Source organism: Nelumbo lutea, chromosome 6, assembly GCF_056320005.1.
Source record: "Nelumbo lutea isolate HS-2025 chromosome 6, American lotus-T2T, whole genome shotgun sequence".
In the NCBI taxonomy this organism is placed as follows: Eukaryota; Viridiplantae; Streptophyta; class Magnoliopsida; order Proteales; family Nelumbonaceae; genus Nelumbo; species Nelumbo lutea.
This window is the reverse complement of record NC_142689.1, coordinates 338,501-365,323: the sequence shown is the minus strand read 5'-3', so window position 1 is coordinate 365,323 and position 26,823 is coordinate 338,501. Positions and strand designations below refer to the sequence as shown.

Genomic DNA, 26,823 nt, shown 5'->3' with positions numbered 1-26,823 from the left:
GTCATTTCGCCACTTGTAGCAACTTGCCTCCTTACCATTTTTTCCTTTTTGCTATTTCTAGTGTTTTGTTCCTAAGTTTGCTACAAAGGCCCTAAATTCTCCTAAGTGGAAAAATGCTATGCTAGAGGAAATTGATGCTCTTCATAAGAATTGCATGTGGGATTTGGTTGACTTTCCTAAGGGTAAAAAACTTGTAGGATACAAGTTGGTGTTTACTATTAAGCATCGTGTTGACGGCTCAATGGAAAGGTATAAGGCAAGGTTGATGGCCAAGGGTTTTGTAGTGAGAATGGGCCAAATGGGCGTTAGTGGTTTTATTTCTTTTAAGTTTATGTTCATTTAGTTATGGGCTTCTTTTTTATTATTTTATTAGCTCTTTAGTGTTGACTGCCCTATTAAGGGCATCTAAGGAATTGTACTCTGTTTTATATTAAGAAATAAAAGACATCTTGAGGAGACTATAGAAGGGATCGAACATCTTCTCTCCTCTCTTCCTTCCTCATCTTCTTCCACAAGCTTTTGTTGAAACCTTCCACTCCTCTTTCTTTCTTTTCTTTTTCCATATTTTCTGATTTACTACAGGCGTGTTTCACAACTTGGTATCAAAGTGGTGTTTCACCTTCAACATCTTTCTTCTTTCTTAGCCCATACACAGTGTGTGTGGAGAACTGATTGACTAATTAATTAGCAGCTTATGTAGCCCAATTAAGAGGTTTTTTTGAGAGGTTTTGTGGAGATTTTCATCCTTAGTTGAAGCCGAGGGAAGGTTCTTGGAGTTTTTTTTTCCAAAAACCCTAGATAATTGGAGAAATCTTGTTACAGGTCATAGAGACACTTTGAAGCTGGCACTTGGAGATCAAAGGGGAGCTCTTTGATTTCTATTTAAGGATGGTTTGTGCTGGACAGAGTTTTGAAACATCTGGTAGGAGCAGCTGAACTTTATCTACTTCTCTCATCTGGCTGGGTTCTATGAAGTTTTGAGTGATTGAAGAGCAGTTCTTTGCTTGAAATAGCAAACCTAGACTAGTAAAACCATGTTTTGATTTTTGTTTGCATCCATTCACTCAATGATATTGTGAGGTAGAATGTTTTGGCAAAGGATGAGGTGACTTTATCTCAAGCTTATGCTATGGTGAATAGTGAGGAGCAGAAGACAGATTCAGTTTATAGAGTTGCAAGTTGATCACTATGCTAATGTCGGGATGATGCCCGAAGGTCAACACTAGGAAGAAATATGTTATCTGTGAGTACTACAAGAAGCATAAACACACTAAAGACACCTATTGGAAACTGCACCCAAAGCTCATTCCTGCCAGACTCAAGAAAGAAAACAGTGGAAAAAGGTTTGAGAAGGGAAAAGGTGGAAATGCAAATAGACACCTCCTCTTAGAGTGAACAGGGACAGAGTGGTGAGAAGTTAGTGGGAGAGCAACTTGCACCGTCAAGGCTGAGTATGAGAAGTATGGCCGAATAATCGGTCACTTGGAGTCTATTGCAACAGCGTCTACTTCATCAAAGATTGTTCCTTCCTTTGCATATGCACACTTAGGTATTCGTGCCACTACAAATCATGCTTTTAACTCAGGTACTCATAAAACCCCTTGGGTAATTGATTCCAGTGCCTTTAACTACATAACAAATGTTTCACACTTGTTCACCTCTAACCAACTCCTTTCTAGCCGAGACAAAGTATCCTTTGTTGATGGTTCTCTTGCCCCCTATGACAAGAAAGGGAGACATCAAGACACCATAGGTAGTGTGAGTGTGACCTTTTATCCTTCATATTGTATTTTTTTTTCAGAACATGAAATCTTAGAAGGTGATTGGGAGTGGCCATGAGGCAAATGGACCTCTAAAGCAGTAGCCATGAACCTTGAGATGTTGTAGGAACCTCTGAAGCAACAATTCACCAATACACCACAAATAAGCACATCATTACACTTTTCTCAAACATCAAGGGAGCTTCACACGTTCACCAAGAATCCACCATTACACCACAAACTACCACATCACTACACTATTTTGGAATACAACAGGAGCTTTACACACTCACCAACAAAGTTATCACCACACCACAAACCATCACCAACTCACAAACATGCACAACTTGAGGCATCAAAGCCTCTTTTCCAACTCAAAAAATACTGTAGCCTGAGGCACTGATATTTATATTCCAAAGATATTAACAACACCCTTTTGCTAGTAGTCGACTACTACATGAAGAGATTTCATAGTAGTTGACTACTAGCAGTATCCTGTTCCTTGTAGTCGACTACTACATGAAGAAATTTCGTAGTAGTCAACTACTACCTCAAATGAACATGAAATAGCAGCAACCTAAACACCTTCACAACTCAAAATCACTTATCATACCACTATTAAACTCTTCACAGCATTGGCCAATGACGATCATGTCGCAAAGAACGCATTGCCTACATTGTTTGACTGTAGCCATGATAGGAATTTGCAGCATTTATGAGGCCTCTTCCATCTTTTTTCACTCATTTTTTCATTTTATTTTTTTCTTTCTTAGTCATTTCCTTTCAAAATAAAAAATAAAACTCTTCACAACATCAATCACTAACCCAAAAATATTTCTGCCATATCATTCTCTCATGGATTTGACCCACTAGAGGGATACACACCTCACTGTTCACCTGTCATAGCAGTTGTGATGGTCAAAAACCATCACTAACCACCAAGAAAGCAAACTAAAATTGGTTCGATCCCTTGTAGCAGTGAGTATCAACCTTCCAAAAAGAAACCCTAGATAGATCAACTATGAGAAGAAACCCTACTAGACCTTCTTCACATCACCAGCACCCAAAAATCAGCAGCCCTTGAGAGATTCGTGAGTGAGCATGGAGCAAACACAGATTATAGAACAACCTGCTCCGATACCATGTCAACTAACATAAAATAGAATAGCAAATCAAGGAGAAAATAAGAACAAATAGAGAGAACACCAAGATTTAACGTGGTTCAGCTTGATAGCCTACATCCACGGGAGGAGAGGAAAAATATCCACTATGAGAACAAGAGATACAACTCTCTCTCTCTCTCTCTCTCTCTCTCAACCCTAATCCCATACAACCACTAGCTTAAACAAGCAAAAGGCCAAATTATATCAGAATTACACATAAGCCCTTTTTTTCTCCCATAAATACATACATGTCCCCATAATTAATCAATACTGCAAATATACCCCTGTAACCTCCAACAACCCAAATACAATACCTCTCTCAACAAAAGGGAAATGACCACTCCACAACCAAAGCACATATATTGGCAACCATTTTTTTCTGATAGTGATACTTTTCCTAAAAAACATTTAGTTCTCTCTCCAACCAGCCAAAAAAAAGGGATGATGATCCCTATAAACATAATTATCTTTTCGCTTCCCAGTCCAGGCCAAGTAGAAAAAATATCTTCTGGTGCATTCATATTTAACTTTCTATATTATAATTCATGAAGAAAGAGTCTCATATGAAATCCGGCAAGCATGAATGAATAAATAAATTACATTCTACTCGATTTTCATGCACAATACATACCTGTAGCATCTCAAATATCTCTTGGTTTCAGGTGGTTAACTGCGAAAATATCATCCAAAGCAAGACGCCATGCAAAAGCTTCAATCCAACAAGGGATTTTTGGATTCTAGCTTTCTATGGTCCAATTGGAGATTGGGAATCCACATGAGCTCATCTTCATCTCTCCATCCTATCCTATAAAGGCATAGGCAAGTCCACCACAAGGCTACAGAAGACTGGAGGTGGAAGGAGATTCTAAATCCAATATATAGGAATGGCAATTTTCCCGTCCCCATCAAATACCTAGCTTCCCCAACCTGATGGGGTCAGAGATGGGGATTGCCTTGGCAAGGACAGGGATTGATAGTGATACCCAACCAGGGATGGGGAGTGAATCCCCTGCCCTACCCCAACCCCGGTTATATATTAGATATATATTATATATTAAATATATACATATATAACATTATTATACTTTTTATATTATATATGTCAAAATATTTTTAAAATATTTTTGCAATTAAAAAACCTTATTTTAAGTAAATCTATTTTCAAAAAATAAATTTAATTTAAAAAATTTGGGGACAGGGAGTATGGTCTCTGCCCTGTTGCCATTCCTACCAATGGATCAGAGAAAATTTATTATTAAAAGATGAAAGGCTAGAGGCTATTACCCAATGTTGGTCCCATCTATCTAGGGTCTTGGGAGGGGTAGACTGGATAAGTTATCCAACCTTTGGCATTTTTTGCACAAAGTGGCCAGTCTTAGACTTGAACCCGCATTCTCATGCTTTCCAGCCCGAGATTTACCATTAGAACCTAATAAAGAGTATTCTTCTCATTAGAAGATAAGGTGAACATCTAAGTCTAATAACAGGAGAAACCAAAAAATGTATGGCATATACATCAGTCCCACCCTTGTTACACAAACTCCTAATAGCCTACTCAGATAGGCAACGCCCCCAAAATCAGTCTATCTCTATTTACTCCCTCTCTAGCAAGTGAATCTGCTAAAGAAATTGTTGATCCTCTAAACTATCTGAATGAGGTATTTGTTCTAAAGGCCAAAGATCTCATGTCCTATATAAAATGCTTTAGCCTTGGAAAACCGACAGGCCTATACCCTTATGCCTTATCCACCCTATATTGGTAGGAATGGCAATAGGGCAGAGACCATACTCCCTGTCCCCAAATTTTTTAAATTAAAATTATTTTTTGAAAATAGATTTACTTAAAATAAGGTTTTTTAATTGCAAAAATATTTTAAAAATATTTTGACATATATAATATAAAAAGTATAATAATGTTATATATGTATATATTTAATATATAATATATATCTAATAAATATAACCGGGGTTGGGGTAGGGCAGGGGATTCACTCCCCATCCCTGGTTGGGTATCACTATCAATCCCTGTCCTTGCCAAGGCAATCCCCATCTCTGACCCCATCAGGTTGGGGAAGCTAGGTATTTGATGGGGACGGGGAAAATTGGACCATAGAAAGCTAGGATGGAGATGAGCTCATGTGGATTTCCAATCTCCAATTGGACCATAGAAAGCTATAATCCAAAAATCCCTTGTTGGATTGAAGCTTTTGCATGGTGTCTTGCTTTGGATGATATTTTTGCAGTTAACCACCTGAAACCAAGAGATATTTGAGATGCTACAGGTATGTATTGTGCATGAAAATCGAGTAGAATGCAATTTATTTATTCATTCATGCTTGCCGGATTTCATATGAGACTCTTTCTTCATGAATTATAATATAGAAAGTTAAATATGAATGCACTAGAAGATATAGGGCATGAGATCTTTGGCCTTTAGAACAAATACCTCATTCAGATGGTTTAGAGGATCAACAATTTCTTTAGCAGATTCACTTGCTAGAGAGGGAGTAAATAGAGATAGACTGATTTTGGGGGCCTTGCCTATCTGAGTAGACCATTAGGAGTTTGTGTAACAAGGGTGGGGCTGATGTATATGTCATACATTTTTTGGTTTCTCCTGTTATTAGACTTAGATGTTCACCTTATCTTCTAATGAGAAGAATACTCTTTATTAGGTTCTAATGGTAAACCTCGGGCTGGAAAGCGTGAGAATGCGGGTTCAAGTCTAAGACTGGCCACTTTGAGCAAAAAATGCCAAAGGTTAGATACCTTATCCAGTATACCCCTCCCAAGACCCTAGATAGATGGGACCAACATTGGGTAATAGCCTCTAGCCTTTCATCTTCTAATAATAAATTTTCTCTGATCCATTAACAATTAAAAAAAATGCATACCTAGACCCTATATAGATGAAGAAAAATCTGCTTGCATTTTACATCACAATCTCCATTACATTCAATAATTCAAATCAGAGGGGCTATTCTTCTTTAGAATCTTTTTTTTTTACATTTATACCACCTCCCTTCTCCTGGATACCTCCTCCAAATAAGTCCAAATTCAAGTTTATAGGTCTGGTTAGAGATATAATAAGCAAAATAAGAATAGGATCAGAAATGGCGACGTTATCATCATCAGTAAAATGATAGCAGGTGATTTATCCCATCATGGACAATAGTGTGTAATAGCTGATACCTTTCATTCCTTCTAAAAATATTGAAAATACAGCAATTATGCCAATGGTGCTCTTCTGTAAAGAATACCAGGTATATATCCATGAAACATGTTAAATCGCAACCCATGCTTGATCATTAGGAAATTATTCTGTTATTGATTAACAAAATACTGGATCCACTTACAACAGTACCTATATGGTAAAACAAAAATCGAAAACCATGCATACACAATTGCAATTCATTTCATATGGAACAGGAATAAATTTAGAAGTCCAAGAACAAACCTGCAGCATAAATGCTACTACTAGAACTGTAATAAAGAGAGTTGCAGTCTCAAAGAGTTGAAAATTCAAATCCATCGGTCTACCCATAAACCATCCAACGACCACACAGAAGGGAATCTACAATTACAAATACCACAAAAATTATAGGTTAACACTTTTTTCCATTTAATTAATCGATAAACAACTCAAACATGTCATTTTCTGTGACTGGAAAACAGCTCTTATTTATCAAAAGAAAAGCTTTACAAACTTGACATGCTTTTTTATGGACAAAGTAGCAATAAGTTGGGGAGGTGTTAATAGGTGCATAGAATGTATTCATGAGACACATGGAAATATGGATCTCATATCTTTTATAGCAAAAGAGGAAAATGTTGAATAGCATCCATGCTGAACCAAATAGTTGAGATAAGACATTCTTGTTGATTTGTGCATTACTTGCATTACAGTAAATATTACAGAGTAGTTCAAAGCCTTACAACAAACATTGATATCTGTGTTGATGATCCAATAGCAACTCCTAGTGTAATATCCTGCAAAAAGAAGTAAATATTACTATTAAGTATTAACCAATAAAATGGAAGAGAACAAACCAACTGCATTCTTCAAGGCACTCACAAGTTTGTCCTTCATTGCAAACATAATTGCACTTGCATGTTCTGCAGCATTCCCTACAATTGGAAGCAGGATGACACTGATAAAAGCCACAGGCATGTTCAATGACTCTGATGCTCCCTGAAAAGGAAATGAGAACAATATCCAAATACCAACATTCAAGTTCTATTTATAAACATTCAACATCTAAATAAGGAAGTATTCATCAAAAAAATATCTAAATAAGGAAGTACCATTGCTTAACTACTCAATAAATTGTATTGATCGATGCAGTTTTTGAAATCAGCTGACAGAACAAAATGGATATTACATATCACTCAGTTTAGCAGAACAAATGCTTAAAACTTAATATATTTAGAAATCATAATCAAGAAGATTTTGATTCCCCCTATCTGATGGACCAAACAATTTCTTCTTCTTCTTCCCTTGATGACGTTTACCATCATTCATTAGAAAAAGAGTTTGAATAGCTTATAATGCATGTTTTCTAAAGCATTCACTTATACATGGAATTATATATTTGATCAAATATACTCGTAATGTCAGGAGGTTTCACATTCTATGTTGGAGGCAGAAGAAGTTCAAAAAGTAGCGATTAGGTGGATGAGGGATGAAGGTGTGGGACCATGGATGCCCCCACATTTTAAAACAGCTGCTAGATCTTTGGCCTTAGAATATAAATACACTGTCCAATTGAGCCAATATATTAGTAGATATTTTAGGAGATTCATGGTGGGGATCATTCATGGCCTCTGAAGTCCTATTCCAGATGGAAGAAAGCATATCAGCAAGTTCTGATTTGGCAGATGACAATCCTTGGGAGTTAGGTTGATTTGTCCTACAGTGGAATTATTATCATTTTGGCTACCCACTGTGAGGCCCAGTCTTGGATCATTTTTTTTCTTTTGAAGAAGTTAAAGAATTGTATTGCAAAAAAAAAGCCAAATGTATCAGCCCATGTACAATGAGAGCCTGTACATTGGGAATTTACAAAAAGATCCGACAGATTAGTTAAAAAAAGGTCCAGCTTGCAGAAAAGATAAAATCTGAACACCATTAAAAGCTCATCACACACTTAACCAAGAACATAGAGTACCTAAAACTTTGTTCTTGACTGAAGCTATATCATTATAATGATTGTCAAAAAATCTAACTGTTCCTTTCCTTCCATAAAGACCACAGGATAGCATCTGGAAAAATCCTCCAAAGCAGCTTGCCCCTTACATTCTGTTGAAGATATCAGTTTTATGATGTTTTTCTGAGTAGATGTATTATGTTAGTTGTTAGATAGGAGGTGGGGACCACAGTAGTTATGTGAGTCCAAATTTTATTATGTTTTTGAGTGTTATATATGCTGTTTTATGTTTTGCCACCCTATAAGGGCATAGTTGTCTTTGTACTGTTCTATTATTTTTAGTATAAATAATAAGTGAAGGGGGCAGCCACATTTTTGCTCTCTTTTCTTTTCAACTTCTCTTCTTCTCTTCTTCTCCTTCTCTCTTCAAGAAACTACTTTTCATTCATATTTTTTAATTCAGAAGATTTCTACTTGGTATCAGAGCATCGGCTAGGGTTTCTTGAAGCATTCTCATGCAGCCCCAGATCAGCCGACTGCATGAAGTAGTAAAGGGCTGATCGATCTGCTATAGATTGCCCAGTTCTTGGATTTTTTGGTGGGATCTAGTCATCAGGAAGGTGATCTACTGTTTGGCATCAAAATTAGGAAGAACTGCAGTAAAGGGAAGAGTCCCAGAAAAGTTGGACTCTTTGTTTTTTATCTGATCTTGGGCGCCCAGGTATTGGTAGTTTTCTTTTGATTTTCTGAAGAGGGCGGTGGTTTCTGGAATTTTCTAAGCCACCCAGAGTGATCGATTCACTCTTCTCTCTGTTGGGAGGCATGGGGAGGAGAGAGATTTCTCTCCAGCTAGGGTTTTCTTCTTCCGGAAGGGTTGGTTTATGCGTGTGTGATATTAAATTATTTTTTGAAGGTCTCCAATCTATTTTTTTCTTAGTGTTGAACTGTTTGAAGTAAAATGGAGAGTTGGAATACTGAGATGAAATCTACCGGTACTGTGGGACTGGGTGTTGGGGGTAGTAGTGATATTTTTGGGTTTGGGATCATTACTACAGTAAAACTTGATTGTACAAATTATTTGGAGTGGGCACAATCAGCTAAGATGGTTACTGATGCCCGTGAAAAATTAGGGTATCTCACTGGGAGGAGAAGAAACCTGATACAGACTCTTCCCGATGGGTGTAAGAGAATTACATGGTAATGTCCTGGCTGTGTAATTCTATGTTACCTCAACTTGCAAAAAATTTCCTATGAGCTAATACTGCTAAGGAGATTTGGGATGAAGTGACTGAAACCTACTCTCAGAAGCAAAATGAAGTCAGAGCCTATCAGTTAAAAAGTTAGGTGATAAGTATGAAACAGGGAGAAAAACATCTTGTTGTGTATTTCTCCATGCTAAAAACCCTATGGCAGGAAATAGATCACTTAGAAACTGTGATATGGTAAAGTGTAAATGATGCAACAACTTATCACAGACTGGTAGAGAGGAATAGGGTTTTTGAGTTCTTGGCAGGGCTGAACCCTGAATTTGACATTGCTAGGCAGCATATTCTTTCTAGGGAGGGTGTGACACTCTCTCAGGCCTATGCCTTTGTCTTTGGAGATGAGAGTAGAAGGAATGTAATGCTGAGATAGCCTGGGATTGACCAATCGGCTATGGTTTGTACAACAAAACCTAAGGCGAATGGAGATAGGGGGAGTAGTGAGACTAGAAAGGAAGATAAGGACTTGGTGTGTGATTATTGCAAGAAGCCTAAGCATACTAGGGACACTTGTTGGAAGCTTCATCCAAATCTTATGCCTGCTCGGATGAGAAACAAGAAGGGAAATGCAAATGTAGCCACTACAAGAGACTCTTCAGCCCCTCTTTCCCAAACTGATTGGGAATCCATTGCAGTAGCAACAGTGAGAATAGAATTGGAGAGGTTTGGACAGCTTATGAGTAAGAAAGATTCACCTAGCTCTAGACTTCCAGATGGACAGCAGAATGCAGGAGCCAACTACACCATTTCCTTTGCACATACAGGTAATTCATATGCAACTGCAAATCTTGCATCTACTTCAGGTAAGGAGGGACCTCCCCGGATTATAGACTCGAGCATCTGAGCACATGACTAATGCCCCTACCCTTTTCAGTTCCTATCAATTGTGCTCTGGTAGAGACAGAGTCTCTACAGTAAATGGTTCACATATGCCCATTGCTGAGAAGGGGGTAGTTAGAGTGACCAATGATATAACTTTGTCTTCTGTTTTACATGTCCCTAAACTTCATACCAACCTACTGTCTGTTAGTTCTTTGACAAAAAATCTGAATTGTTCTGTGACCTTTCTTCCTGGTAATTGTGTTTTGCAGGATCTGGAGTCAAAGAAGATGAGTGGGAGTGGTCGTGAGGTGAATGGAATCTACCTTCTGGATGAGATTCCGAGACATCAGGGTCATCATGTTAGCAGCAACAGTAGTAATGGGTCAAAGTCAATGAACCAGATTATGCTTTGGCACAATCGCTTGGGACATCTTTCTTTTAGTTCTTTGAAATGTCCTTTCCCAAAGTTGTTTGAGTCTGTCCAGTTATCTACTTTGGAGTGTGAGAGTTGTCAGTTAGGAAAGCATTGTACACAGTCTTTTAAACCAAATAATAAAAAAAAATACTTCTGCTTTTAATATTTTTCACACTGATGTATGGGGGCCATATCATATCCCTTCCGTGGGAGGATTTCGTTACTTTCTCTTGTTTGTGGATGATTATACACGATATTCTTGGATATATTTGATGAGATCACGTGATGAGGTTCCTAACTTGGTATGACAGTACCACCAGATGGTTCTCACACAATTTAGAGTGAGTACTAAGGCTTTTAGATCAGATAATGCCAGAGAGTACTTTGAGAATGACCTGACCACATATCTCTTAGAACATGGTGTAGTTCATTAGAGCAATTGTGCACATGCACCGCAATAGAATGGAGTTGCTGAGAAGAAAAATAGACACATTGTGGAGGTGGCAAGGAGTCTTATGGTGTGTGATTCAGTTCCTATGCAGTTCTTATAGACGTGTTCCTTCACGAACTTTGGGGTTTAAGGTGCCATTTAGTCTTCTTTTTCCAAATGGGGAGATATTTCATATACCTCTGATGGTTTTTGGTTGTGTTTCCTTTGTTCACATTCTTGGCTCTCATCGCAAGAAATTGGATCCTAAGGCCAAGAAATGTGCTTTTCTTGGGTATGCTAAGAACCAAAAGGAGTATTGCTGTTATGACCCAGTGTCGAGGAACAAATTTGTCACTATGGATGTTACCTTCTTTGAATCCACCTTCTTCTTCTCGAGTAGTTCTCCTCAGGGGGACAGTTTTGGGGAGGACAACTCATAATCTATTCCTCTTCATGTTTCTTTGGTGCCTCCATCAGTTCAACCAACACCTACACCTCCAGTTTCATTACCTGAGCCACTACGAGCAGCCTTATAGAAATATCAGTGTCAGTAGATGATGGTTGACTCTACACATCCTCAACTCACACCACTCTCTATCAGTCCTTCTGAAACTCCTGATTTGGCAGATACAGTTCCAGGTATTCCTCTTGAACCTGAGCCTATTATGTTTTCTTATGATAATGTTCATGTCTCTAAAACCATTGTTGCAGCTGATCCCACTGACCTTGATCTTCCCATTGCACTTCGTAAGGGGAAGAAAAAGTGTACAGCCCACTGCATTTCACACAATCTTTCCTACGGTGCCTTATCACCCTCCTACCGTGCTTTTATTTCTTCCCTGGACTTTGTGTCTATATCCAGGAATGTTACTAAGGCTCTCTCCAAACTCGAGTGGAAAACAGCCATGCAATATGAGATGAATGCTTTGGTCAAAAACCAAACTTGGGAAATAGTTGATCTCCCCCCAAACAAGGAGACAGTCGGATGTAGATGGGTATTCACAGTGAAGTATAAGGCCGATGGAAAGACAGAGAGGTACAAGGCAAGGTTGGTAGCAAAAGGGTATACTCAGACCTATGGTGTTGATTTTCTGAAAACCTTTGCACCAGTAGCTAAGATGAGTATAGTTCGTATCCTTTTATCTCTAGCAACCACCTATTCATGGCCCTTGTTCCAGCTTGATGTCAAAAATGCCTTCCTCAATGGTGATTTACAGGAGGAGGTATATATGGACATTCTAGCAGGCTTTTATGAAAATATTGGTAAAGGAAAGGTGAACAGACTTGAAAATCTCTATATGGTCTGAAACAGTCACCTAGGGCTTGGTTTGACAAGTTCAGAGGGCACTCATCCGTTTTGGATACACATAGACACAGTCTGATTACACCCTCTTTGTGAAGATGAGAGATGCTCTGGTGTCAATTTTAATTGTGTATTTGGATGATATAGTGGTGACAGGAAATGATCTGGAGATTGATGATCTCAAAAAAATCATTGTAGCAAGAATTTGAGATCAAAGATCTTAGTGAGCTCAAATATTTCTTGGGGATTGAAGTTGCAAGACCCAAGCATGGGATCTTCATTTCACAGAGAAAGTATGTACTTGACCTACTGTGGGAAACTAGGAAGCTGGGGACCAAACCAGCAGACACTCCTATTGATCCAAATCACAGAATTAATGGTGTGGATGGTGAGTTGGTAAAGGATGTGGGGAGATATCAAAGAATGGTGGGCCGACTGTCGCATTTGTGTATGACACGACCAGATATTTCTTATATTGTCGGTGTTGTGAATCAGTACATGCATGCACCTCGAGTTCAGCACTAGGAAGCTATTGAGAAAATACTTGCATATCTAAAAAAGCACCCTGGCAAAGGCATTCTTTTCTCAAATCATGAGAATTTGAAGCTAGCTAGAATCCTATATAGATGAAGACTGGGCAGGATGCTTAGATGACAGGAGGTCTACATCAGGAGTGTGTACCTTTGTAGGTGGAAACTTGATCTCCTAGAAGAGTAAGAAGCAAGCGGTTGTGGCAAGGTCAAGTGCAGAGGCCAAGTATAGATCCATGGCTCATGGTGTCTCAGAACTTCTTTGGGTTAGATCTCTTTTGAGTGAGATTGGGGTGGAAGCAAAGGAACCTACAATGTTATACTGTTACAATCAGGCTGCAATCAACATTGCCCACAATCCAATTCAGCATGATGGGACAAAACACATTGAAGTTGATAGACACTTTATAAGAGAAGGGTAACAACCGGAGAAGTTTGTTTGCCTTATGTCTCTTCAAAGTTGCAGTTGGCTAATGTTCTCACTAAAGGGGTGGCAAAGAACAAGCTTGAACATCATTTACGCAAGTTGAGAATGTGTGACATTTACTCCCAACTTGAGGGGGAGTATTGAAGATTAATCAGTTTTATGATGTTTTCCTGAGTAAATGTTTTATGTTAGTTGTTAGATAGGAGGTGGGGACCACAGTAGTTATGTGAGTCCAAATTTTATTATGTTTTTGAGTGTTATATATGCTGTTTTATGTTTTGCCGCCCTATAAGGGCATAGTTGTCTTTGTACTGTTCTATTATTTTTAGTATAAATAGTAAGTGAAGGGGGCGGCCAGATTTTTGCTCTATTTTCTTTTCAACTTCTCTTCTTCTCTTCTTCTCCTTCTCTCTTCAAGAAACTACTTTTCTTTCATATTTTTTAATTCAGCAGATTTCTACTCATTCAAACCCCATAAGGTCCGACCCTGAAGAAGCCAAAGGATTGGAACAGGCAGCTAAAAACAAACACCAAAGCAGGACAAAGCCATTTCCCAAAGCTGCTGAGAAAAACTGCAGTGGATGAAAATGAGATTAGAGGATTCAGGGACCTCGTTGCAGAAAGGGTAACAGATGCTAGGAAGCTGCAACCCCCTTCTGAGCAGCCAACCTGTAGTTAGGCACTTATCAAGTGCTGCAGTCCAAACCAGGAAGGCAACTTTTTAAGGTGCATAGGATTTCCAGATTACAGCCCAAGGGAAATCTCCATCCTCACCATTCACAAGGTTATTGTAGAAGGACTGAGAAGAGAACTTACCAGAGGTCTACCAGGACCATATTCTTTCATCATCTGACCATGTAATGGCTTGAAACCATGAAAATGACTGATATCTGTTAGTGGACCAATTTCCCAATCATTAAGATTCCTTCTGAAAGTAGGGCCCCAAATAATCTCACCATTCACTGATTCAAAACAATCTTCAACCACAGCATCTTTATCCTGTGCAATATCAAAGGGAGAGGGGAACCACTCATTCAAAGCAATGTCCCCGCACCATTTGTCAAGCTAAAACTTGAAGTGATTACCCTTGCCAACCTTGGACTTAATCCCCTTCAGGAAGTCTGGAAGAATAGAGACAATGTTACTCCACAAGGCACAACCCTTTGGAAGAAGGCCAGGGCCCGAGTCCCACCCCAGATATGTGAGCCCATACTTATCTGCAATGATTCTCCTCCAGAGGCTGATCCTCTCTTTGCTGAATCTCCAACACTATTTACCAAGAAGAGCCTTGTTGACAGTTTTAATATTTCTGATGCCTAAACCACCAGCTTTCTTTGGGCTTCATTCTTACATGGTTTGGAGCTGTTTCAGGCCTCAAAATCAGCCTGTCTATGAGTGAAATATTGAAGACAGGAGTATTTAACCCCCGTATGGCTAATATTTTGGGTTGCAAAACTGTCTAAGAGTGAACCATCTAAGAATGAAGCCCAGCTTAGAAACAGCTTCAATAATTCAGTCTTGGATCATTTTTGGGTAGTTTGGTTTTAGTTATGTTTCTATTTTTAGATTATCTGGTTAAGTTTTAAATTATCGAGTTTCTTTGTCATGGAAGAGTAATTGTTACAATTTTATAATTTTCAGCTTTTAGAAAATAGAAGTTGCTAATGAGGGTAGGTTAAAGGTGAAGGTGAGGTGGCTTGAAGAAGTGAGGCATTTTTTGGATAGGAAACAGTAACTCATTTTTGGGTAGTTTGGTTTTAGTTATGTTTCTATTTTTAGATTATCTGGTTAAGTTTTAAATTGTCGAGTTTCTTTGTCATGGAAGAGTAATTGTTACAATTTTATAATTTTCAGCTTTTAGAAAATAGAAGTTGCTAATGAGGGTAGGTTAAAGGTGAAGGTGAGGTGGCTTGAAGAAGTGAGGCATTTTTTGGATAGGAAACAGTAACTTTCATTAAACATACAAATGGCACCTTCAGAGACATAAGGTGACCCATCAAAATATAATCAACTTACAAACAAGCCCAGAATAAAGTCTCCCTATTAACCCATTGCTTTGCTAAAGCTTCAGCCAAAGCATTTGCTGACATCCTAGTCCATTTAAATTGTGCTCCAAGCTCCCTTGTTAGGTTCATTATTTCCCTTACAGGCTGTCTAAGGGACCAAGTGCCCATAATATATAAACTTTGTTCTTCTACTTTATGACTTATAAATATTCCACCCAAAAAATTTAATAATTTATAAATTTGATTCAACGATGTTTACAGAAGAAAAACAGCCTTTTGAGAAGAAATGATTGTTTAGAAAGTTGCAAAAATTCAAAAGAAAGTAGCAGAAATCAGAGTTCAAGAGAAGAGAAGAAGAAGAAGGTGGCGGCAACTTGGTTCAGAGAGAGAAATTTTCGAACATAATCCCTTCTCTTACTCCCTTAATTCTATTTCATTAAGTTAAACTTTAGTAATTTACAGAGAAGCCGCTAGTTGGGCAGAAAATTAAAAAGACATAACATAAGAAAGAATAAAGCCCAGATTAAGGCCCATTACATCAAAGAACATAAAAGATAAAAAGGATAAATAGCCTATGGGCCATTCGGCCCATCTTCTCTACACTCCACCTCAAGCTGAGCATAGATGTCAATCATGCCAAGCTTGCCAGTATCATGCTGAATTTTAGCCTTGGGAATGCCCTTGGTGAGGAAATTAGCTAACTGTCCTTCAAAGGTGATGAAAGGTAGACACACTTCTCCAGAAGCCACTCTTTCTTGAATGAAGTGTCTGTCAACTTCAATATGCTTAGTTCTGTCATGTTGCATTGGGTTGTGAGCAATGTTGATGGCGGCCTAATTATCACAATATAACATCATTGGCTTATCATGCTCAATACCCAGTTCCTCCATCAATGATCTAAGCCACAATAGTTCAGAAACTCCATGAGCCATGGCTCTGTATTCTGCTTCGGCTGAAGGTCGAGCAATAACTGATTATTTCTTGCTTCTCCAAGAGACAATATTACCTACCACCAAGCTACAATACCCAGAGGTAGATCTTCGGTCATCAATGTTTCTGGCCCAGTTAGCATCTGTGTAGGCTTCAAGTTTCATATGGCCATGCTTAGCAAATAGAATTCCCTTTCCGGGGGAGCCCTTCAAATAACACAGAATCCGCTCCGTTGTTGCCATGTGAATCTGGGAGCATGCATGAACTGACTAATGCAATTGACAGCATATGCAATGTCTGGCCGAGTCATGCATAGATAAAGAAGTTTTCCAAGTAGTCTCTAGAAAACTCCCTTATCTTCTAACAATATTCCATCTGAAGCAGAGAGTTTATGGCTCATATCGATAGGAGTAGCAACTGGTCTAATACCCATCTTCCCTGTTTCAGAGAGCAAATCAAGAACATACTTTCTTTGAGAGATAAGGATCCCATCCTTGGATCTAGCAACTTCTATGCCAAGAAAGTATCTCAATTCCCCAGATCTTTGATCTCAAACTCTGTATGAAGGAAAGATTTGAGATCATTAATCCCTAAGACATCATTACCAGTCACAACAATATCATCAACATACACAACCAGGTAAATGACCAAGGATCCTCTCCTCTTCACAAAGAGGGTATGATCAGACTGTGTCTGTACATAGCCAAAGCTAACAAGGGCAGCCCTAAACCTTTCAAACCATGCTCTAGGGGACTGTTCGAGTCCATAAAGAGATTTCTTCAGCCTGCAGACCTTTTCTTTCATATATGTTTCATACATCCCTGGAGGAAGAGACATATAAACCTCCTCATGTAACTCTCCATTCAGAAATGCATTCTTTACATCCAGTTGATAAAGTGGTCAGTCTGAGTGTGCAGCCAAAGATAGCAGAACTCTCACAGAAGTCATCTTGGAAACAAGGGCAAAGGTCTCCTGATAATCAATTCCATATGTCTGTGTATAGCCTTTTGCAACCAGCCTAGCCTTGTACCTTTCAATGGTGCCATCAGCAGGCTATTTGATAGTAAAAACCCACTTACAACCTACCGGATCCTTCCCTTCAGGCAAATCAACCACTTCCCAAGCGTCATTCTTGTGCAGGGCATCAATTTATGTTCTCATATCATCCCTCCATTCTGGATTAGTAAGAGCTTTTGACACAGACCTGGGAATTGGGTTAGAAGCAACAGAAGAAAAGGTAAGCAAAATATCAAGGAGAGAGAAAACTACAAGAAAAGTGTTTGGAAACGCAATGTGTGGTACACTTCCTTTTTCCTTTACAAATAGCAATGGGGATATCAAGGTCTGGGAAGGATGGCTCCAAAGGGGTTGTAACAGTACCTGTTGTATCATCTATAAATGGAAGTGCATGAGGCTCATGTGTTGTAGGGGAAACAATCTGCTCATTTCTAGTTCTCTGTCGTTGGACAACCTGGGATTAGAAAGAGAGCGAGAAGGTAAAGGAGGAGGAATAGGAACACTGGAATGAGAGTGAAGTGACTGATCCTCCCTTGACTCATTTGAAGGAGGAAGAATCTCAGCAAAAGACTCAACTAGGACAAGCAGAGGAAGAGCAAACACTTGTGACAAATCCTCCCCCTTTGGACAATGTCTCTCTAGATAAGAGCCATAAAAATAAGAAAGCTCATCAAAGGTGACATCCATTGAGACATACCGAGTGCCAGTCTTTGGATCAAAACAACAGTAACACTTCTGTGTGGAGGAATAACCAAGGAAGATAGACTTGTGGGCTTTTGGTTCAAATTTGTCTCTGGACACTTGGGATATGTACATAACAAGTGCAACCAAAGACACAAAGAGGAATAGAAAAAAGATCCTTGTCCGGATGAAGAAGACTGAAGGGAGACTTAAACCCTAAAACTCTGGATGGCATACGATTTATAAGGTAGGTAGTAGTGAGAAGAACATCACCACAAAATTTTGTAGAGACAAGTGAGGCAAATAGAATACTTCTTGCAGCTTCAACAATATGTCTATTTTTTCTTTTAGCAACTCCATTCTGTTATGGGGTCCTAACACAGGAACTTTGATGAATAACCCCTAAATCAGTGAGATAGCAGATCAAGTTTTTCTCAAAATTTTCTTTTTCATTGTCAGATATGAAAATTTTAATTATGGTATCAAACTGAGTTAGGACAAATTCATGGAATTGCCTCACAAGTCTGGGAACTTCATCAAAAATATCCAAGTGAATCGAAAAAAGTCATCAATGAACAAGATAAAATATTTGTAGCCACCCATAGAAGGTAAGTGGTAAGGCCCCCCACACATCAGAGTACACAATATTAAAAGGAGAAGAAGATCTTTTATTACTCAAGAGGATAATTGTTTCTACAGTGTTTTGACAGTTCACAAAACTCACAATGAAGACTGGACAAACTAATTCCCTTAAACAATTCTGGGAATAAATGACTTAATGTAGAAAAAGAAAGATGAAGCAAACGAAAATGACATAAGATGACTCGACTGATGGACTCTGTGGATGTAGACCCAAAAGCAACTTTTCCAAGTTGTTCATGGCACTGTCCAGGAATATCCTGCAGATATATTCCATTCGCCTCACAGCCATCCCAATCACCTTCTGAGACTCCAGATCCTAAAAAACACAGTAGGAAGAGAAGAAAGTTACACAACAGTTTTAATGACTTAGTTAAGCTACTTACAGATAACAAGTTTGTATTTAGCTTGGGTACATAAAGAGCATAAGGAAGAACCAAGGAGTCTGTAGCCTTAATGGTTCCCTTGCCAGAGATAGGGGCAAGATAGCCATCGGCTAGGGCGATTTTTTCACGTCCAGGAAGTAAATCATATGAAACAAACAAAGTAAAAAGGCTGATCATATGATCAGAAGCACCAAAATCAATAATCCAAAGGATCCTACTATTACCTGAAATGGTTGCATGATTAACAAAAGCCCATATACCTGAATGAGCAAATGCAGAAGAGATTGAATTTCCTAGAGGATTGGAAGAAGAGGTCACACCCTCTAGGTGACTAATCATGCTCCCAAACTTCTCATATTCTGCCTTCATAGTTGCTAACTGCTCACTAGCCGTCATCTCTTCAGTTTGGTATCTGTCACTATCTAGACCAACAGCAACATTGGCACTCCCTGCCTTTATATTATCAGACTTCTTCTGAAACCGAAGTGGTAGGAACTCAGGATGCAATTTCTAGCACTTGTCTTCAGTGTGTTTTGGCTTTTTACAGTACTCACAGCCTTTCTTCCCTGAGCTACTTGGAGTCGCTACAACCCCCTTAGGTTTCACTCCCATATTAGCAAAGTGATCATTTAGACCAGCCCCTTGGACCTGGGCAAGTCTTCTGCTTTCTTCACTACTTACCAAAGCATACGCTTGAGACATTGAGATACTATCCTTGGATAAAATATTTTGCTTTGTAATGTCGTACTTTGGATTTAGCCCTGTCAAGAACTCATGCACCTTGTTTCTCTCAACCAGTTTTATGCAGGTCTCAACATCCTTAGTGGTGTCCCAAACTACAGCTTTTATCAAATCTATTACTTGCCATATAGACTTAAGTGTTGAGAAGTATACAGCTAATGGTTTCTCCCCCTGTCTCAAATTCTTCACATCACTTCTCAACTTGTAAACCCTGGCCACATTTAATTTTGGGGAATATGTTTCAGCAACACTATCCCAAATTTCCTTTGTTGAATTCATCCACAAATAGTGTTGACTAATCTGTGGTTGCATTGAGTTCACAAACCATCCAATAACAGTATAACTTTCTTGCATCCACTTTTCATATGATGGATCATCTTCCGGAGGAGCCTTTTTGCTCCCGGAGATAAAACCCCATTTGCCTCTACTACAAATATGAATTTTCACTGAGTGTGACCAAGCCAGATAATTAGTTCCATCCAGCTTGACTGTGGTCACAGCCAGTAGAGAGTCTACAGAGGCTCTCAGTACTTGTTCGGATTCAACAACATGCTTGTTTTCAAAGTCCGAGGAGTTAATCTTCTTAAATACTTCAAAAATGACTTCAAACAACTTCGAATAACAACAAATGAAGACAGAACAAAAACTGTGTTGTGAGCCAACCTCTATGCAGCCGTACCAATAACTTGCGTCACACCTGGAAGCTGGGAGAAACAGAGAAAACTCAGCCGCTCATTGTAGACTTCGCAGAATACCAATCCACTTGATTCGATCTTCAATACGAAGAATGAGAAGGCCTTCAGTCACTGAGTGCCCAGGTCAAACTCCCTGTGGGGCCCGCAATCAGATTTCTCCAAAAAATTAGGGTTTTTGGCAACACACTTGAATCTGTCAAGAGGATGACAAAACCAGTCCCCTTGGGTTCAGAGTTCAAGAGGAGAGAAGCAGAAGAAGAAGGTGATGGCAACTTGGGTTCAGAGAGAAATTTTCGAACATAATCCCTTCTCTTACTCCCTTAATTCTATTTCATTAAGTTAAACTTTAGTAATTTACAAACAAGCCCCTGGTTGGGCCCATTACAACAAAGAACATAAAAGATAAAAAGGATAAATAGCCTATGGGCCATTCGGCCCATCTTCTCTACATTTACTTTTTTAAACTAATATAGCATAGTTAACATTAACCAAGTTTTATTTTAGAAATAATTAACTTTCATGTTTTTACATTTTGGAGTTACATAGTCTCTACTTCTATAATTTTTTTTCTTCTTTCTTCTTCTTACATCTAGGAAGAATTCAAAAGAATTTATTTTTTTTTATTTTGTTTTGATTGTATGATGGTTAACCAATGCATCACTCTTTGTGATAGAATGAGAGTGATCTACATTTTGTCAAATCCAGTATTTAAAGAACATGCTAAACATATAGAAGTGGATTGCCATTTGTTAGAGATCCATATTCCACAAGGATCATCATACTCACGTTCATTTTGGTCCACAAATTGTTGATATCTTTAACAAAGTGATAGCCTCTAATTTGCAAATGGCGCTGACATCTTCACCAAGGATATGACTCAATCCAGACATCTCTTTCTTGTGGACAAATAGATGCTTATGACTTCGCATCAGTTTGAAGGGGAGCTTAGAGAATCTGAGAACTAAGATGCATTTTATATGCTGTAACAGTATGGCCTAGTTGGACTATAGCGTTTGTTTCTCTCTTATTGCCCTATGAGAGCAATATTGTAATTGTATAGATTTTAAGCATAAGAGAGTATATTTGACTCTTCGGGGTGGTGGTTGAGCAACTAGACATCTGTAATGGTTTTCTTCTTGCTTGTGACTGGTTATTGAATCACTCGAACTCTAGCTCTGCTGTCAAATCCATATCTAAAGAATCCTGCTAGTAGTGTTTAGTAGTAATGGGTAGGAAAAGTTTTTATTTGAAAGAGAGTGGGTGAAAGGTTGGTGGCGTTCACTGATCTTCATGTGATTTTCATCTTTAGAGTGAATTGGTTCCATTATTTTTTGAAATCAATGTGGGAGGGTCTTGCTTTGTTCTTGGAGATTCGTTAGCTTGTGATAGGATTGCACAGCAGCATAGGTTTACTTACTAGATTTCCCAAGGGTGCTTGTTCTGAGGGGTTTAGGTAAATGGTGGAGTGGCCTTTTTTACTGTCTTCTCTTTAAGGTGTTAGCACATTGGTAGCATTGTGGAGTGGAGGATAATTGTTGGTGGGCCAGGTGATGTTTCCATTTTTCTCCTCTTGAAACCAGTGCAGAAGAAACATGTGATTTCTTCTTTTCTCTTTGTTATTTTCTAGTAGTTTTTTGCTAATAGAAGAAAACCACCAACTAGCCTTTGGATCTTCCCCTAAATTCAGAGCATGCTTGCTGGTTTATGAAGCAAGGCTACCCATCAACCTTGCCTTCCATCAACCAGGTCTAAATTAGGACCCTTCTGCAGAGGTATGCAAGTCTATAGACTTGTATTAAAACTCCAGGTTACTGTTACTGATGGTGTACCTGTTAGTCGAGGTGCATAAAAGTTATATCCTATATGGTTTCATACAGATCCTACTCCTACAGATAAGCTAAAGACAATAGCTACTGGATAAGCAAGGTAAATGAAAAGGCATATAGATGGAGTGAGCACACTGTCATAGAAAACATGGAAAACAATGTCCATGCACTTGTTTTGGATACACACATGCAAAAAAGAAACTATATACAAGAGGTATACATGTACCAAAAGAAAATAGGGATAATAAGAGAAAAACAGCGATCATAATGGGGTACTTCGAGTGATAATCTTGACTGTGAAAAAGTAGAATCTAAATAATGACAACAAGAAAAACAATAATTTATAGCACAGAAAAAAGAAATTAACATGAATTACAACAAGATGGATCCTGAGTCAAAGCATATGTTACCTGAATTGCATCAACAAGGTAGCCAGAAAGAATGGAAATCCATGCTGTCAAAACTGCAAGCCATCCAATTGCTTCCCATTGAGAAATCTCAGGAGGATCCTCTTCACCATAATCTTCTTCATTACAGTCTCCTTCCTATAATGATAACATGTATATATTAATCCGTAGAGATGTAGAACACTGTTGCTTATGTTGCTGTTACTATGTTAGCTGGATTAGTTGGTAGTTATTTTCTGTAATCTTTTAGCTTATGTAAGCAGTAGGGTTAACTCTGATTTTTTACCTTGTTTTAAATCATAAATATAATTATATAAATAGTAGAGTGGGGTGACAACCCCAGCTATGACCCACACTCTTCTTTGAATTTTTCTCCTCTTTGTGTTCTCTTTTCTCCTTCTCTTCTTCTCTTCTTCTTCTTTTATTCTCTGATTCTTTCTTGTTTAATTCACATCTAAACTAAGACTGATTGCAGTCTTACTAGACAAGTTGGTATCAGAGCCAACCTAGGGCTTCTCATGCGAGTCTAACCAGGCCGACTGCAAATGAGAACTTCCTAGGGTTGGCAGTTTTAATAAAGATAAGTCAATTGGCTGGTTCTTGGAGATTGCTGGTAGAGTGCAACATATGCCCAAAGGATTGTAGAACCTTGGAAGGTGTCCAGTGATCAGGAAGAATCAGAGGAAAGGAAGAAAGTTCAAGATTAGGGTTCAGACTGTGGATTGGAGGTCGCGGCCAGACTTTTCTGAGTAAGTTTCTGTTTGTTTTTGAGATCGACTTCAATCAGAATTTGATTTGAGTAATCTGGAAGGAGTGGCTGGGAGTTTTCTATTTTCTCTGAATTTTTTTAGTGTTTTTTTCTTGACCTACGACCAGTTCTCAGTTTTAAATCCTAAATTTATGACTGATATCAGTTTCTGGGTAACAGTTAGACCTGTCTCAGTACTTCAGATTGAGTGATATTAGTTTCTGGGAGATTATTAAACCTGTTCCAATATTTCTGGGTGATTGCCAGACCTATTTCAACCTTATAGGTCGGCTGTTAGCAATTTCTCGGTGTAGTTACTTCTGTTTCAGCATTAAAGGGGTTCCCTTTTGATCAATTTCTTGAAAGAGATGGCAAGAATGGAGTTTAAAAATCAAGGGGAAAGTGTTTTGGGGGCTGGTAGTACTGGAAACATAACTGAGAACACGTCTCAGATTACCAGTGTCAAATTTGACGGATCAAATTACTTGGAATGGGCCCATTCATCCATGGCGGCTATTGGGAGTAGAGGAAAACTGAGCTATGTGATGGAGGATGTAAAGGAACCAACCAAGGAAGACCCAACATATGCCAAATGGGTTCGGGAGAACTATTTGATCATGACTTGGCTGTGCAACTCTATGCAGCCTCACATTAACAGAAATTGCTTGTGGGCAAAAACTGCTAAGGATATTTAGGACATCATGAAAGAAACTTACTCCCAACCACATAATGTTGCTAGGGCTTCTGAGCTGAAATGTGAAGTAAACAATCTTAAGCAATGAGAGAAACCAGTCTCAATTTACTTCTCCACTTTGAAATCTTTGTGACATGAAATTGATCACCCAGAGACATCTGAGTGGGAAAGATACATAAACCTACAGAAAACAGGTTGAGACCAGCGTTTTAAAAACGCAAGGAACAAGGCGAAGCGTGCAAGGTGCAAAAATTTAAAAAAAAATGCTAAAAAAACCAAAAAAAAACAGAAATTTAAAAATTGCCAAAAAATCAAAAAAAATAAAAATATATTAAACATACTATTAATAAAAAATATAAACTTTAAGTTTTAAAATAAATGTTTTAAGAAACCCATTATCTAAAATTAAAATACATAAACATAACATGTAAAACATATTCAAATGTGAATTTAAAAATAAAATCAAACATATAAACATTTTCAAGCATGTGAAACCCACAATCTCTTTTTTTTTCCTCAATTGCATTACTTAAAGTAGCTAATGTGATGTAAAACATATTACATTCCCGATTCTATGAGCCGCCTTTGTGCCACGCCCCTCAAGGCAAGCCCAAACAAGTCCATGTTAGGGTCTTAAATTCTAACACAAAAAATAATGATTTTATAATTTTAGTAGGATTGATGAATGAACAACATTACCAAATAAGGGGTTTGGTAATGAGAAAACCCAATCAAAACATATTTGTAACGACAATCAAAACATATCATCCAAGTTACATATTTGTAATGCCAAAACTTCCCCAAGACTGTCCCCTAGGTCCTCTTTATTTACTTGCTCAAATTCTAGTAAGACCAGGACCCAATCTGACACAGATTTGCCAATGGCTGCCACGATGCTTTCCATGTTCCAGGCATTATCCTTGAACAATCTATTTCTTTCTTTACAAATATTCCAGCAGACAACAAAAGGAAAACAGCTCCAAATTATCCTGGCATTCTTGCTACCACTGAGCATTGACCAAGATGAGAAGATCTCTAAAGAACACCTTGGTTGAAAATTTCTTACCCCAATAAACCCAGAGATTCTGCAAGAAACAAATAAGTGACTGACCATCTCTTCATGTTCTCTGCACAGGTAACACATACCGGCCATACTGAACTCTTTGTTCTTTAAATAATCCACTGTCAAGACACTGTCCATTGCAACCAGCCATACCGAGGCTTCTACCCTAGGAGGAACCGGATTACCCCATACCCTTCCAAATCTGATTTGAACCTAATTGGTCCCTGCACAGTGCCAAGTAAAATGATTTCACAGAAAATTTCCACCACAATTCTTTCCTTGAATGGTCTGAATTTTTTTTTATCAATTTGAATGGTCTGAAATTCCCGCATTTTACAGCTTAACCAATTATACAAAACTCTTCAATCACCTTGTCAAGCAATGGCCTCCTGAATCTTGGGCACCAAACGAACTGCTCCCCTCTCACAAAGTTTTCCAACCCCACTCCAATCATCCTCCCAAAATCTAATCCTTGCTCCATCCCCTACCCAGAAACTTGTCAGGCTCCTAAAATCCTGATTAAATTTCACATCCCTTTCCAAACACTCACCCCATAAGAGGAATTCACTTCCCTTGATTCCCAACCAAACCTCACTACCCCATATTTCCCCACCACCAACCTCCTCCATAAAGAGTTATCTTCCTTTCCCAGCCCAAATCACCTCAACCACTTCCCAAGCAAAGCCTTATTAAACACCCTCATCCTCCTAAACCCCAAACCCCCTCCCCCTTTTGTTCTACAAACTTTTTCCCATTTCACCAAATGAAACTTCTTACCTCCTTCCCCCCTCCCACTCCTTCCCATAAGAAATACCTTTGAATTTTCTCCACTCTCTCTGCAACTCGTGATGGCACCCAAAACAATGACAAATAGTGTGTTGGCAAGCCTGCAAGACACTTCTAATTAGTGTTATCCTCCCCCCAAAATAAAGATGCTTTGCTTTCCAACCATCCAATCTCCTCTCAATTCGTTCTACAATAATTAGTGTTATCCTCCCCCCAAAACAAAGATGTTTTGCTTTCCAACCATCCAATCTCCTCTCAATTCTTTCTACAATTGGCTTCCATACCCCCCCCCCCCTGAAGCTGATTTATGTCCAACCAGTAAGCCCAAATAAGAGAATGGAAGATCCCCAATCCTATCAGAACACTTTTGGACAGATTCACCTTCAAACCTGTTAGCAATTCAAAATTTGCCAGAATTGCTCTCCAGTTCAGAACCTGATCCGCTGATGCATCCATAAAGATGAGAGAATCATCTGCATATTGCAGATGAGACCCAACCTTAAAACCTTCAATCAACCCAGCTGCACACTTTGTCCAACAATAGGCTTAGTACTTCTATTATCAGCACAAAAAGCAAAGGGGAGATTGGATCCTCCTGCCTAAGGCCCCTAGAAGCCTTTAAAAACTCCGAATAAACTCTATTTAAGAGGAAAGAAAACGAGACTGAAGAAACACCAGCAAACACCCAGCTCTTCCACTTTTCCCAAACACCACTAACCTTTGTATCTCTTCCAAAAAAAAAACATTCCACATGATTGAATGCTTTCACAATATCAATCTGACATACCAAACCTGCTCTTCCACTTCTTAACCTTGAATCAATGCATTCACTAGCCATCAGAACTCCATCCAAAATCTGCCTACCTTCCACAAAAGCCATTTGGGCTTCACCAAACCACTTCATGAACCACTTTTTTAACCTCTTTGATAACACTTGGCTATGAT

The 26,823-nt window shown here is 38.6% G+C and overlaps 1 protein-coding gene across 3 annotated transcripts in view; it reads right to left on the bottom strand.

Moving 5' to 3' along the window:
- The window catches only part of LOC148846701 (vacuolar cation/proton exchanger 3-like), a 74,555-nt gene that overhangs the window by 31,024 nt on the left and 16,708 nt on the right, over positions 1-26,823 (bottom strand). For all 3 annotated transcript variants that reach the window (XM_088950584.1, XM_088950586.1, XM_088950585.1), the window contains exons 8-11: positions 22,591-22,725; positions 6,999-7,115; positions 6,860-6,913; positions 6,381-6,497 (exon numbers count right to left, since the gene is read on the bottom strand). In XM_088950584.1, coding sequence (XP_088806710.1) covers positions 6,381-6,497; positions 6,860-6,913; positions 6,999-7,115; positions 22,591-22,725 — 423 coding nt within the window. The remainder of the gene's footprint in view (positions 1-6,380; positions 6,498-6,859; positions 6,914-6,998; positions 7,116-22,590; positions 22,726-26,823) is intronic.